Source organism: Pongo pygmaeus, chromosome 2, assembly GCF_028885625.2.
Source record: "Pongo pygmaeus isolate AG05252 chromosome 2, NHGRI_mPonPyg2-v2.0_pri, whole genome shotgun sequence".
Classification (NCBI taxonomy): domain Eukaryota; kingdom Metazoa; phylum Chordata; class Mammalia; order Primates; family Hominidae; genus Pongo; species Pongo pygmaeus.
In genome coordinates this window covers 188864525-188879539 of record NC_085930.1, presented here as the reverse complement: position 1 = coordinate 188879539, position 15015 = coordinate 188864525, and the positions used below count along the sequence as shown (strand labels likewise).

Below are 15015 nucleotides of genomic sequence, written 5' to 3'. Positions count from 1 at the left end.
AATCCCAGCTACTTGGGAGGCTGAGGCAGGAGAATTACTTGAACTCGGAGGGCGGAGGTTGCAGTGAGCCAACATCGCACCACTGCACACCAACCTGGGTGACAGAGCAAGACTCTGGCTCAAATAAATAAATAAACAAATAAATAAATAAACAAAGTTACTAGTGTTTTAAATTTACTGTTACATAAACCAGATGTAACCCTAATACACAGCCCATCACTGAAATTAACTTACAGGTCACATCAACTCAGAGGGCTGGGACCAATGTGACAAGAGAAAAGTGCCTATTCCTAGGAGATAAGAAGCACCAGTAGAGGGGGGGCATTAAATCAGAACTTGCAAAAAATGAATTCCTGTAAAAAATAACTTCCCGGCCAGGCACAGCAGCTCACACATGTAATCCCAGCACTTTGGGAGACTGAAGTTCAAGACCAGCCTGGGCAACACAGTGAGACCCCATCACTTTAAAAAAAATTTTTTTTAATTAACCATGTGTGGTGGTGTGTGCCTGTAGTCCCAGCTACTTGGGAGACTGAGGCATGAGGATCGCTTGAGCCTGGCAGGGTGAGGCTGCAGTGAACTATGATTGTGGCACTGCACTCCAGCCTGGGCAACAGAATGAGTTCCTGTCTCAAAAAAAGAAAAAAGAAAAAAGAAAAAGAAAAAGAAAGAACTCCTACTGGGATGAAAGAGGTAAATTTGTAAAGAACCTGGATATAAAACAATAGGGAGAAATGGGATGTGGGGCTAATGGCATTCATTTTTAAATTAATATAGTCATAGAACACTTTTTTTGGGCTGTGAGTTCTATATGCACCTTGTGGCTTTCTAAGATATGAAATCTGACCTGAACACAGAGAATAACCCGTAGAAAAAGCCTCACTGAAACAAAATGGTAGGCAGTCCCCTACGGAAGAATGGAAGGAAGGGGTCCACACAGTTTGAAGCACAAAACCTCAGTGCTAACTTTCAATTAATTTCTAAAACATTTTCCTGATAATATCCTCTACAACCAAAATAATCACTAGAAAAAAAATCAAACCTCCAGGTCTTATGAAAAGAAGACACAAAAGTTAAAGGCCAAGGTCAGCTAACTTCTTCATTCAACCAAAGAAAATAATAAAAATTAACAATGGTAAGTCAAAATGTTTAGTTAGTTCTGCCTTCAAGAAGAACCTGCTGACGTTACTTAATTCAAATGAAATCATATGATCTATATTAGTGCAAAGGTGCTGGAAGACTAATAACCAAAGCATCAGAAGATATTCAATAATTTCAGCTTTGGGGTTCATGCTAGCCTGGTTTGGGTTTAGTTGGTTAAACTGGGTTGTGGTCCAAAGGCAGGTTGAGAAGTAGGATTGGCCAAGTTAGAAGAACCAACTGCAGATAAGCCTCGTACAGAAAAGCATGAGCTGAGAAGCAGGAGAAGACAGCAAGGTTGGATCCAGCACAGAGTAACTGAGAATCAAACCAGGAAAGAAACTCAGCTCCACAACAGTTTTCAATGGCTTCACTTTTCAAATAATTCATGTGTCTTTTCATCACAGTAACATGTTTGCTACAGAAAAAGTTTAAATATAGAGAAGCAAAAAGACAAAAATCAGAATCACTTCCATTCTATTACTGGGAAAGAGCTACTATTAACAGTTTGGAGTATTCTTCCAGACTCTTCTGATCTCCCAGTTATATATGTACACATGTATATGTGTGTGTAGAAGTGTGTGCACACACACAGATATACATTCATACATGCATGCATACATACATATACATGTCTATATCTGTACATACATATGTATATGTATGTATAGAATTTTTTTACAAAAATGAAATCATACTATGGAAACAATTTTACAAATCCTTTCAAACAATAATCTGAGGCATTTAGGCATATAAACTGGTCAAATATTATCAAACCACTTTTTAGCTTGAGAAAACCATATCAGAAGCTTAATATGACCATAATTATATGATACAGAAATCAGTAGTCATTTGCATAAGCAAAACTGGCCCTTCTAATAAGGGAAATTTTCAAATCACCATTAGTCAAACACTAGAGCCATCATTATTGCAGGCAAGGTCCACTGATGCTAAAATTAGTGAGCAAAACTTTGAGGAGAAACAAAATATTTAGCACAGTCTCAAAGTATCACTCAAAATATTTCTTAATTACACTATAACTTTACAGTGAAGAAACCCAGCAGACACTACCTTAACAATGATCAAGTTCAACATCACCAGTATGACAACATGTTAACATCATGTACCCCGATATCATGCACTAAGAAGGGCACGCTATCTCTGTAGGATTCTTTCCAAAAATGCATGCATACATACTTCACATTTTTCATGAGAAAACATCAGATAAAGCCAAACTGAAGTCTAGTCTACAAAATAACTGACCAGCACTCTTCAAAAGTGTCACAATTATTAAAGACAAAGAAAAACTGAAGAATGATCAGAGTCTGGAAAGGATTAAAGAAACATGACAACTAAATACAATGCGGAATCCTGGATCATATCTTGTAACAAAGAAAGGACATGAGTGGGAGAAAAATTATGAAATCTGAATGAAGTCTGCAGTTTGGCTAATTTTAGAAAGAAAAAGAAAAAAATTGACTTCTTTTTTTTTTTTCTGAGAGACAGGATCCCGCTCTGTCACCCAGGCTGGAGTGCAGTGGCAATCATTGCTCACTACAGCCTCAACTTCCTGGGCTCAAGTGATCCTCCTGCCTCAGCCTCCCAAGTCACTGAGACTATGGACACACACCACTACACCCAGCTAATTTTTTAATTTTTTGGTAACAACAGGCCCTTTTTATATTACCCAGGCTGATCTCAAACTCCTAGATTCAAGCAATCCTCCTGCCTCAGCCTCTCAAAGTGCTGGGAATACAGGCGTGAGCCACTGCAAGAGCCAGCTATTTAAAGTTAGCAAAAAATTGGCCGGGTGCAGTGGTTCACGCCTGAAATTCCAGCCAAGGCAGTTAGATCGCTTGAGCTCAGGAGTTCGAGACCAGCCTGAGCAACATGGTGAAACTCCATCACTACAAAAAGTACAAAAAATTTAGCCAGTCGTGGTGGTGTGTGCCTGTGGTCTCAGCTACTTGGGAGGCTGAGGTGGGAGAATGGCTTGAGCCCGGGAGGCACAGGTTGCAGTGAGCCAAGACGGCACCACTGCATTCCAGCCTGGGCGAGAGAGCCAGACCCTGTCTCAAAAAATAAAAGTGAAGTAAGCAATAAACAGAACTGAAGCAGAATTATAATTACTCTCAAGTCACTGTAAGTATAATTGCTTCAAAGCACTAAACCCAACTAAGAGGGCTAAAAGCACACTTCGCTTGTAGGTAAATGCAAAGTGGAGGCAGGCCTTTAAATTTGTGCCTCTCATCCTTAAATTGTACAGCAATAAACAACCTATTACTCCAAATCAAAGCTGCACATGAATATGCACACATACACTCACACAAACACAAAATCTGAGCATGCTACTGATAATTATTTACCTAAAAAAATCTTGGAATTCCTCCTTTTTGGTAACGCTCCACCAGACGCCCCTCTTACCTTCTGAAAAGAAAACAAAAGATCATTAAAATGCAGCCTATAAAATAAACATCTTTGTGGGGGAAAAGCACATCTCAGAGGTTCCTAGTTTTTACAGAAGGCCAAGAAGAAATATTCCATCTAGATTAGCAATTCCAGGATAAACAGGGAACTGACCCAGGTTAATGCAGGTAGGTGAAGGGCAATGCTATCCACATGCTTATTTTTATTAAGTTATAAAGAAAGCGCTTCTGGAAAGAGAAATGGAAACCAGGGATCAAGGTGAAGTCGATACTTAAATTTCAAATCAGCACCTGCTCCCAAGAGGGCAGGAGTCCAGGCCTGACATTGAAAAACTCAGGAAAGATGATGGGGCTCCAGAAGGTGAGGATCTTATTCTCCTGCTTACCCAGTGGGTCTCTAGTGCTTGGCCCTGGGCATGCCTAACAACTATTGTTGAAAGGCTTAATAAATATCAATAGTCATTGATAGTGTAGTCATATGAAATCTCAATCTAACCTCCCTAAACATTTTTGGAGCACCAACAAGTGGCTATGTTTGCCATCGTAAACATCGTGTATTTTCTTTTTTTTTTTTTTGTCTTTTTTTTTTTTTGAGATGGAGTCTCACACAGTCGCCCAGGCTGGAGTGCAGTGGTGCAGTCTTGGCTCACAGCAACCTCCGCCTCCCGGCTTCAAGCAATTCTCCTGCTTCAACCTCCCGAGTAGCTGAAATTACAAGTGGCTGCCACCACACCCGGCTAATTTTTAGTATTTTTAGTAGAGACGGGGTTTCACTGTATTGGTCAGCCTGGTCTTGAACTCCTAACCTCATGATCCGCCCACCTTGGTCTCCCAAAGTGCTGGGATTACAGGTGTGAGCCATCGCACCCTGCCTAGCATCATGTATTTTCTACCTATGGTGGAAGCTGTCAGCAGTAATGAAATAAAATGCCCATCAACTGATAATACAAAAGAGGCCATTCATCTGATGCTCACACAAAACATTTTACTCTCAAATCAAGTATAATGCCAAAACCATATTTCCACAGTGTATGTTTTTTCAGTTTCTAGAAAAAAGCACATTTCCAGCAGACCATCATGTGTGGGTTTAATGTTGCATCATTCCAAGCAGCCAGAGGTGTCGAGACCTTGCTGCACATTTTCTGCTTCTCAGTTCGTCCTCTCATGAGTCCTAAGTCTGCTTTCTCACATTTTAATAGTTGACTTTGAAGGCTGACTCATCCTTGTGATTCTCACATTAAGTTTTTACAGCTTCTACTACAGGTTTACAGTTCACATCTTAGGAATCTGCATTACAGAACACTTTCTCAAAAACCTGTCCCTCCAAATACTGATGCCAAATGCACACCTCCTCTCTTAGAATCACTCCTCTATTATCTCAGAGACTGTTTCTTCCCCCTCTCCACTTACCTGCTTCAAAAAGGGATGAAATAAAACCTATTGCAAAACACCTTTAACAATCCTGGAGGTCCCCTGAAATCTCTCTACAGAATTATATGGTGTCCTTTTAATTATTTTAGTCTCACTGCCCCCTCCCTTCCTGCATGATGCCAGAAGAATAACAAGGAGGGGTTGCACGAAGACTTGCTAGAACATGAGCCTGTCCCAGACTGTGAGATTCACATCTTAGACTTGCAAAAGAGTAGAACCTCCTTCTAAAGACCATCACCTCTGCATCAGTCAACAACCAAAATCAACAAGGTTTGAGAAAATAAAACTCCTCCATCAGCAAACATGACTGTGCCCATGTGTCAGATTCTATGCTGGAGTTCAGACTGCCAACTGAATGAAGACATGTTCCATCTTTTAAGGAGCTAGCCAGCATAGTAGGGGAGCATATATGTAAACAAATGATACCACAGAAACGGTCTGGTGAGTGCTAAGAAAGATTCAAAAAAGGCACAATCATATCATAAGGAGAAAATGATCAGTTCATCTGAGGATAAGGGTGTGGGCAGGGCTGGTAAGAGCAGCAGCAATCCTGGCATATAGCAGCTACTGAGAAAATATTTGTTGGCTGGATGGATAGATGGATGGATGGATGGATGGATGGATGGATGGATGGATGAATGGATGGATATCCTGACTACAGGGAGTAAAACAGGTAAGAGGGGAGTGGGGATAGAATTAAGACATCCTAGACAGAGAAAACAGCATCCAGACAGAGAAAACAGCATATACAAAAGCATAAAATCACAGTGTGCTCCAGAAAGGAGAAGTGATTTGCTATGTCTGGAGCACAAACTTGGTGGAATAAGTGAGGGTTAGAAAGGCTGCAGGCTCCAGATCATGGGCACCTTATAATTACATGCAAAAGAGTTTGGACTTCATCCTGTAGAAGAGGGAAAAACATCAGATTTAAGTGCCAATGTGCCATAGACATGTGCATTCAAAAAGATGGCTCTGGGAGTAGTGTGCAGACTGGCTGGGATTGAAGGCAGCAAGTTTGAGGGAAGGAAGGTTAGTCAGGAAGCAACAGCACTAGTCTTTTCTTTTTTTTTTTTTTTTGAGACAGAGTTTCACTCTTGTTGCCCAGGCTAGAGTGCAATGGCGCGATCTCGGCTTACCGCAACCTCAGCCTCCCAGGTCCAAGCGATTCTCCTGCATCAGCCTCCCGAGTAGCTGGGACTACAGGCATATGCCACCATGCCCAGCTAATTTTGTATTTTTAGTAGAGACAGGGTTTCTCCATGTTGGTCAGGCTGGTCTCGAACTCCCGACCTCAGGTGATCCACCCGCCTCAGCCTCCCAGTGTTGGGATTACAGGTGTGAGCAACTGCACCTGGCCAGCACTAGTCCTTTTAAGGATAATGAGCACTCAGACAAAAACAGCAGGAATGGAGAAGACAAGGTGGACCTCAGAGCTATTTGGGAAGCCCAGGTAACAAGATCACCAGTAAGACACAGAGGGAAAGCAGATCAAAGAATATCTAGGTCTCTAGAATTGAAGAGGAAGGAAATTTTTTAGCAAGAGAATACTGTGTTCAGTCCGAGCACACCAACCTTGAAGTACCTATGAAATGCTGGAGTAGAAAAATCCAGATCAGAATAAGATGATCAGATCTTCACCTCCAGAGAGATATTAATTTGAATGTCATCAGCTTAGAGAAAGTGGTTAAACAAAAATATGGATAACCCTGATGAAGAAAAGTATCTTTCTGAGGAAGAAGACAGGATGGCCAAATGGCATCCTAGCAAATGCCAATAACTAAGAGGTAGACAAAGGAAGAGATGTTGGTGAAAGAAACTGAGAAAGGATAAGAGGAAGCCAAGAAAGAATGGTGTCAAAGAAAACAGGAGAGGAACAGTTCCAAAGAAAAACAAGCTCAAACATGCAAATACTCAAAAAGTCAAGTAATATGAGAGCTAAAACATGTCCACCAAATGTGACAGCTAAGAGGTCACTGACAACCTGGGCAGTGTTAGTGGATTAACAAGATCAGACTGCAATGTTGAGTCTTAGTGGCAGATGTAGTACAGACAAGATCAGAAAAGTTTTTAAAGAAGCTTTTAATAAAAGAATGCAACAACTGAAGAAGGACACAAATTAGAAAGATGGTTTTGTGGTGTTGGTTTTGTTTTTTTAAGAGACAGAGCCTCACTTTGTTGCTCAAGTATTCCTCCCACCTCAGCCTCCCAAGTAGCTGAGACTAAGGCATGCCCCACCATTCCAGGCTAATTATTTTATTTTTTGTCAAGACGGAGTCTCACTTTGTTGCCCAGGGTGGTCTCAAACTCCTGTCCTCAAGCCAGGCTCCCACCTTGGCCTCCCAAAGCACTGGGATTACAGGTGTGAGCCACTGAGTGAGCTTCCAGGACACAAGGAATAAGTTAAGTGAGTTCCTGTCCAGGGATTCCCGTTTTTCCTGCAAAGTACAAGTCAAGATAATTTTCTGAGAATGATGAGAAATGTATAGAAAAGGCTTAAGGAAAGCATCCAAAGGTTAGAATGGCCACTCACGGGAGTGGGACAGGATACAGACTAGAAGGTTTGCTGGGCAGTGAGAGGGCACAGTGGAAGAGGAAAGGCCCGAAATGTGACACGGTCTCAAACCCATCATAGTGTGGGGTTTCCAGCAGTCTGTGCATGGAAGTAGACAGTGACATCAATGGAGCAACTGTTTGGAGTTCTGGAGGATAGTTAAGGAGGCAAGACAGGAGAATGAAAGTCAGTTCAGGGTGCTGTGGATTACAGAATGTTGAAAGAAATGAATCATGAAAAGTAGGCTAAACAAGTCACGGGCCTGAAGGTCTTCAGGACCTACAACAAATGATCAAAATAGGAATAAATGAGTGAAAGAGCAAAAACGAGTAGAAATTTTGGTCAGAGAGTGAAACATTTAACTTGAAATTCCAGAGGCAAAGCTTACTGTACAAGTTTACCAGCATTCCACAGTTCTGCTGCTAACTTTGTGACCCTGAGCAAGTTACTAAGTCTCTGGGCCTCTGTTTCTTTCTTCCTTTTTTTTTAGTTTTCTAAAATTTAATCACTTTATATTAAGTCACAAAACAGACTTCACAAGAATTATTATGTAGCAGCTAACAGAATTAATGAGTGTAAATCATTCAGTAGCAAGTCAAAATTAAATTATTTTGAAGCTAATCATTGAGTTTATGCCTTATCTGACTTTCTGGCCTTTCTTCAATCTCTTCCTCCTGCTCTCCCCCTCTTCTTTGTTAGGAACTTAAACAGAGACTATATTAGGAAGGCTAAAGTGAGAAATTAGAGAAACTTCAAATCAGCATTGACCATTAAGAAGATCCAAAATCGTGCACAAACTATTAGAACTAAAGTAAAAGTTGAACAGCATTGCTAAATATAAAATCAACATTCATTAATTAACAATATTTCCAAATACCATCAATAACCAGTTAATCTGTAAAAAATAAAGGATAGCAGTAATGGTAAAAAAAAAAAAAAAAAATTATAGGGTAGTAAAAAAAAATCTAACAAAATATGAGTTCCTTTACAGAAAATTACAAAAATTATTGAATGACAAAAAGGAAACGTGAAAAAAGAGGTATGCTATGTTAAATACTTAATAAATATGTATGAAGCACCTACTATATGCTAGGCACTGTTAAGTACTAAGGACACAGCAGTGGACAAAACCAAAGAAAGTCCCTGCCCTCATAGAGCTTACACAAGGATGTGGATTATAGGTTAATCTATAAATTCAATGTGATTGTCATCAAAATCCCAACAGGATTTTTTAAGCTAGATGAACTAATTCCATAATCCATATAGAAAACTAAATGGCTAGAAATATCCAGGAAAATTCTGGAAAAAAAAATAAATATGGCTTCAACCACAGCATCAGAAAAAAAAATAAAAATAAAAATAAATAAACATGGAAAAATGCTTGCACTAAAAGATATCAAGGCTTGCCATACCAATGCAGAGACAGACAAATAAGATCAACAGAACACAACTGAGAGAGCGAAGAGAGACCCAAATGTGAACAGCAAGTTAAAATATAAAAAGGGTAGCCAGGCACAGTGGCTCTCAGCTGTAATCCCAGCACTTTGGGAGGCTGAAGCCAGTGGATTGCTTAGGCTCAGGAGCACAAGACGGAGCACCATGGTCACCTGGGAAACATGGCAAAACCCCATCTCTACAACAAATACAGAAATTAGCCAGATGTTGTGACACATGCCTGTGGTCTCAGCTACTTGGGGGGCTGAGGTGGGAGGATCGCTCGAGCCCAGGAGGTTGCAGCTGCAATGAGCCGTGGTGGCGCCACTGCACTCCAGCCTGGGTGACAGAGTGAGACCATGTCTCAAAAAACAAAGTGTGTGTGTGTGCGTGTGTGTGTGTGTGTGTGTGTGTATAAACGGTGATACTGCCAGGTGTGGTGGCTCTTGCTTGTAATCCCAGAACTTTGGGAGGCCAAGGGGGGGGGTGGATCATGAGGTCGAGAGATCGAGATCATCCTGGCCAACATGGTGAAACCCTGTCTCTACTAAAAATACGAAAATTAGCCGGGCATGGTGGTGGACACCTGTAGTCCCAGCTACTCAGGAGGCTGAGGCAGGAGAATCACTTGAACCCGGGAGGCTGAGGTTGCAGTGAGCCAAGATCGTGCCACTGTACTCCAGCCTGGTGACAGAGAGAGACTCCGTCTCAAAAAATAAATAAATAAAAATAAAAGGGTGATACTATAAATCACTGGGAAAGGTTGTACTACTCTATGAATAGTGAAACAACCAGTTATCAATATGAAAAAATAGATTCCCATTCTTCATACAAATACAAAAATAAGTTATAGATGGATTACAGACCTAAAATGTTAAAACAGTCACACTCACACACACTTAAATAAAAATTTAAAAACTACTGTAAGAAATGTGATATAGTTTGGCTGTGTCCCCACTCAAATCTCCTCTGGAATTATAACTCCCACAATTCCCCCATGTCATGGGAGGAACCCAGTGGGAGGTGACTGAATTATGGGGGTGGGTCTTTCCTGCACTGTTCTCATGATAGTGAACGAGTCTCATGGGATCTGATGGTTTTAAAAATGGGAATTTCCCTGCACAAGCTCTCTCTTTGCCTGCCACGATCCACGTAAGATGTGACTTGCTCCTTTTTGCCTTCTACCATGATTGTGACACTTTCCCAGCCACATGGAACTGTAAGTCTGTTAAACCTCTTTCTTCTGTAAATTGCCCAGTCTTATGTACGTCTTTATCAGCAACGTGAAAACAGACTAGTATAAAATGTCTTTATGACCTTGAGGTAGGAAACAATTTCTTAGACAAGATACAAAAAGCACAACTCATAAGACAAAAAGTTTAATAAATCTAACTAATTCAAAACTTACAACTTCCATTCTACAAAATAATTCATAAACAAAGTAAAACAACAAGCCACAGACTCAAAGGAAATTCAGTAAGGCACAGACTCAAAGGAAATCTAGTATGTAACAAACAAAGGTTTGGTATCCAGAATGTAAAAATAACTCATCACACTTATAAGAAAAAGATAAATCCATAAAGAAATAGGCCAAAAATCTAAATAGGCAAATCCAACAAGAAAAAAAAAGAAAAAACAGAATAGAAAGTACAAAGAGATGTGCCAAATATTTAGATGCCACTTCATAATCCTTAGATTGGCAAAAACAGAACTCTGACCAAGGGTTGGTGAAGGTGTGGGAAAGCAAGAAATCATAATTATTGCAGATCGGAGTGTAAATAGGTACAATCACTCTGGGGAGAGACTTGGCACTATCTAGTAAAAACAAAGATAAGCATAACACGAGCCTGCAGTACCACTTCCAGATCTATTTCCTGAAGAAATCCGGCACATGTACCCCCAGGAGAAGTGTATAAAAATGTTAACTGCTGCATTCTTTACAGTAGCAAAAAATAGAAACAATCTAAATGTTCATCAATAGGAGAAGAAAATAAATTACAAGGTACTCATAAGATGAAAAACCAAACTATTGAAATGAATTAAATACATCCAGATGTATCTCGACATGGACAGATTCCAAAAGAAATGAAACATTTGGATGCTGAGGGGAAAAATTCTTCACAGAATTATAGGGAGGTGTATGATAGCATTTATCTACATCTTTAAAACGTATAAAGTTATACAATATATTGTTCTTGAATATGCATTTGTTAATAAAATATAATGGCATGCATGACACAGAAAAAGTTCAAAGCAGTGGTTACTTCTGGCGAGGGAGAGGGACAAAAGGAACTTGAATTTTTAAGGAAGCTCTATTTCTTATACTAAAAAACAAAACAAAACAAATCTGAAACAGGAACATTCAAATGGTTTGTTTTTTTTTTTCTGATTTTTGGATCCATGAGTGTCTCTGTACTTTTCTGTATTTTTAAACCTAGTTTTGTTTTTTTTTTTTCCAATTAGTCAACCTATGTATTCTTAACACCAATCAGAAGTTTAGAGGAAGAAAAATAAAACTGGTTAGGGTAAGGTTTGGGAGACTCTCTGGATTTTGCAAGCAGTGCTGTTTTTGTTTCTCATCATCAAAGGGAATCAGAAGTTATGTAGGCATGCTCAAATCTCCACGTGAGAAAGCACACTGAGACAACGTCACAGGAAAGACATCAAGGCCGGTTCTCTGAAAGTGCGGCTCTCACCTCTCGCACATGTCTTTTCAGGTGCATGTATACACTCTGTCCAGTTTTTCGAAAATGTCTTTCAACATGTTCCCTTCCAAAGGCCAAAAATGTATTCATGCATACATAGAGTCCACCTTCAGAATTCTAGAAGAAAGAGAAAAAGTACATTAGCCAAGGACACCTAGCCAAGTAGTCAGATATAGAAAGAGGGAAAGGGAAGGAAGGCAAACGCTGAAGACAAGGCCTGGCAAAGGGCCACCGAGGCTCCTGCTGTGATACCCTACCTTGTTTTAACCTGAGTGACTCTCTCCTAGCAGAGAGAGAGCCGGACAGACTCCATTTTAGTTTCTTCACTCGCAGCCCCCTTTCACCCCACTCCCTTAAGCCGTAACTAGTGTAAACTGACTCAAAGCACGTCCAGGAATGCACCTACTGATAAGATATTGAGGCAAGCTGCACCACCAGCTCCTGAGGACGCGCTCGGTGGCTGGCACCCAAAACCCCTGCATTTATCTCTTTGTGATAGTTTAAGCCCCTGCACCTGGAACTGTTTATTTTTTGTAACTGCATTTGTAACCAATTAATTTTTTAACTTTTTGCCAGTTCTGCTTCTGTAAAAATTGCTTCAGCTAAAATCCCCCCTCCCCTATTTAGACCACAATATAGAAACAAAACTAGTCCCTTCCTCAGGGCCAAGAGAATTTTGAGCGTTAACTGCCTCTCTGTCGCCAGCTAATAAAGGACTCTTTAATTTGTCTCAAAGTGTGGCGTTTCTCTGTAACTCGCTTGGTCACAACACTGTAGTCATCATCAATGACCATTCGGCAGCTCCACAGACACCCACAGCAGTGGCTTCACCCCAGCCCTGGCTCCAAGTACTCCTATGGACAGCCGAGCTATCGTTTCCCCAATGCTGGCTACGTTCACAGTGAGGTGAGATCCTCAGAGGCTCTAGGAAATAAACATGCTCGTCTGACAATAGAGCAAAGGAAGAAAAAGATAGAAGAAAGTTGGCAAAATTTTCACTGTAATATTTTATCATCGTTCTTCCTCATTCATTGGTGAGGAATGCAAAGTTTTAGGTCCTTTTAGCAGGAAAGGGTTCTTCAAAGATATTATTCCCTTCCTTTGGTGACACATGATATTTGATAGTATTCATGAATAAACTAGAACAATGTAACGCGGGGCACGGTGACTCACGCCTGTAATCCCAGCACTTTGGGAGGCCGAGGCAGGCAGATCACGAGGTCAAGAGTTCAAGAACACCCCGGCCAACATGGTGAAACCCTGTCTCTACTAAGAATACAAAAATTAGCTGGGTGTGGTGGCGCATGCCTGTAATCCCAGCTACTCGGGAGGCTGAGGCAGGAGAATCTCTTGAACCTGGGAGGCGGAGGTTGCAGTGAGCTGAGATAGCACCACTGCACTCCAGCCTGGGTGACAAAGCAAGACTCTGTCTCAAGGGAAAAAAAAATGTAATAAATAAATACAGCTTGAATATCTCCAATCCAAAAGTCTGAAATGCTTCAATGAGCATTTTTGTTAAAGCGTCATGTGGCTGTTCAAAAAGTTTCAGATTTTGGAGCATTTTGGATTTCCAATTTTCAGATTAGGGATGCTGAACTAGTAAATATAATGCAAATATTCCAAGATCCAAAAAAAAATTAAAAATCTGAAACACTTCTAGTACCAAGCATTTCATATAAGGGATACTCAATCTGTAATAACAATAAGTACATAATAAAGGATGAAATCTTATAATGCATGTTATTGCATGTCTGATATGCTTCATGTATATTGTTCTCTTTCTCTCTCTCTCTTTCTTTCTTTTTGTTGTTGTTGTTGTTGTTTTCAACAGCGTCTCACTCTGTTCCCCAGGCTGGAGTGTAATGGCAGGATCCCGGCTCACTGCAGCCTCAACCTCCTGGGCTCAAGACCCTCCCACCTCAGCTTCCCAAGTAACTGGGACTACAGGCACGTGCCACCATACCCAGCTAATTTTTGCATTTCTTGTAGAGATAGGGTTTTGCCATGTTGCCTAGGCTGGTCTCAAACTCCTGGGCTCAAGCAATCCGCCCACTTCAGCCTCCTAAAGTGTTGGGAGTGGGTGTGACCCACCATGCGCATCTTATGTATATGTATATTATTTCTAATGCTAACCACTGCAAGTTGCTTATTGTTATTTCTACTTTACAGTATTAAAAAAAAAAAAACTAAGGATAGGTCACTTACCCAAGTTCACACAGCATGGAAGTGTTAGAGTTGAATCTATTTCTCATTTTATACCTCTATGCCACATTTCAAAGCACATAATATTATTTAGTTAAAGACATACTGCTACAATGAACAGTCAAGGATATGTTTGAATTTTAGATACTTGATTTTCTATCTTAATTTCATCTCTTGTTTTCTCTCACTTTGCTTAACGTGCTTTTCTGTAAACTTAGGCTACAAAATTAGCCATCCTTTCCTCAAAGGAAGTGGATTTTTTTAAGCTATGGTTAGTCTCACCTGTCCTAATAATAATAAAATAATGTAAAACTAACTTTTGAACGCCTGTCAAAATTGCCAATAAATACTTTACAAAATTCCTTACAGTGCATTTCAGTAGAGCACAAAGTACAATATCAAAACAAACATTGATGTTTATTACAAACATATTTAAAAATTATTTAAAATTCCAATAATTTTGTTTAAAATTTGTTTAAATTCCAATAAAAATTGTTTAAAATTTGTTTAAAATTTGTTTAAATTCCAATAAAATTTTTAAAATTCCAAAAAATTGTTTAAAATTCCAATAATTGTTTAAAACTCCAATAAAGACTGCTAACTTAAACAATTTTCTAATAATCAAATTCCCCAACATAGTATCTAGAATTTCTAAGTGAGGATATAAACAGTCCTGTCACAATGTGAACACTTAACAGCATTAACTCAAGTATGTGCCTGTTAACTGTAGCATATACATTGCAATAAGCAAACTAAATAAATAAATAAATAAATAAAAGGTATAAAGATCACAAAGAAAGAAGTAAAATGGCCTCTATTTCCTAATGACAATACAGTCCATGTAGAAAATTCTAAGGAGTCTGCACACACTAGTGAAAATAACAACTAGTAAGAGCAATAAGTGAATTTTAGCAAGATCACAGGATACAAGTTAATAGACCAGAGTCAACTGCAATTTTAGATATTAGCAAGCAAACACTTGCAAATGAAATTTTTAAAGCTTGACTTCAAAATAGCATCCAATCCCAGCATTTTGGAAGGCTGAGGCAGGCAGATTGTTTGAGCCCAGGAGTTCAAGACCAGTCTGGGCAACATGGAGAAACCCTGTCTCTACAAAATAATAATA

General features: G+C 39.8%; 1 protein-coding gene across 2 annotated transcripts in view; it reads right to left on the bottom strand.

Moving 5' to 3' along the window:
* The window catches only part of USP13 (ubiquitin specific peptidase 13), a 134900-nt gene that overhangs the window by 93929 nt on the left and 25956 nt on the right, over nucleotides 1–15015 (bottom strand). Inside the window, exons 2-3 of one of the 2 annotated variants that reach the window (XM_054479442.2) lie at nucleotides 11679–11804; nucleotides 3507–3567 (exon numbers count right to left, since the gene is read on the bottom strand). In XM_054479442.2, the coding sequence (XP_054335417.1) occupies nucleotides 3507–3567; nucleotides 11679–11804 (187 nt within the window). The remainder of the gene's footprint in view (nucleotides 1–3506; nucleotides 3568–11678; nucleotides 11805–15015) is intronic. The other variant, XM_054479443.2, reaches the window with a different exon arrangement.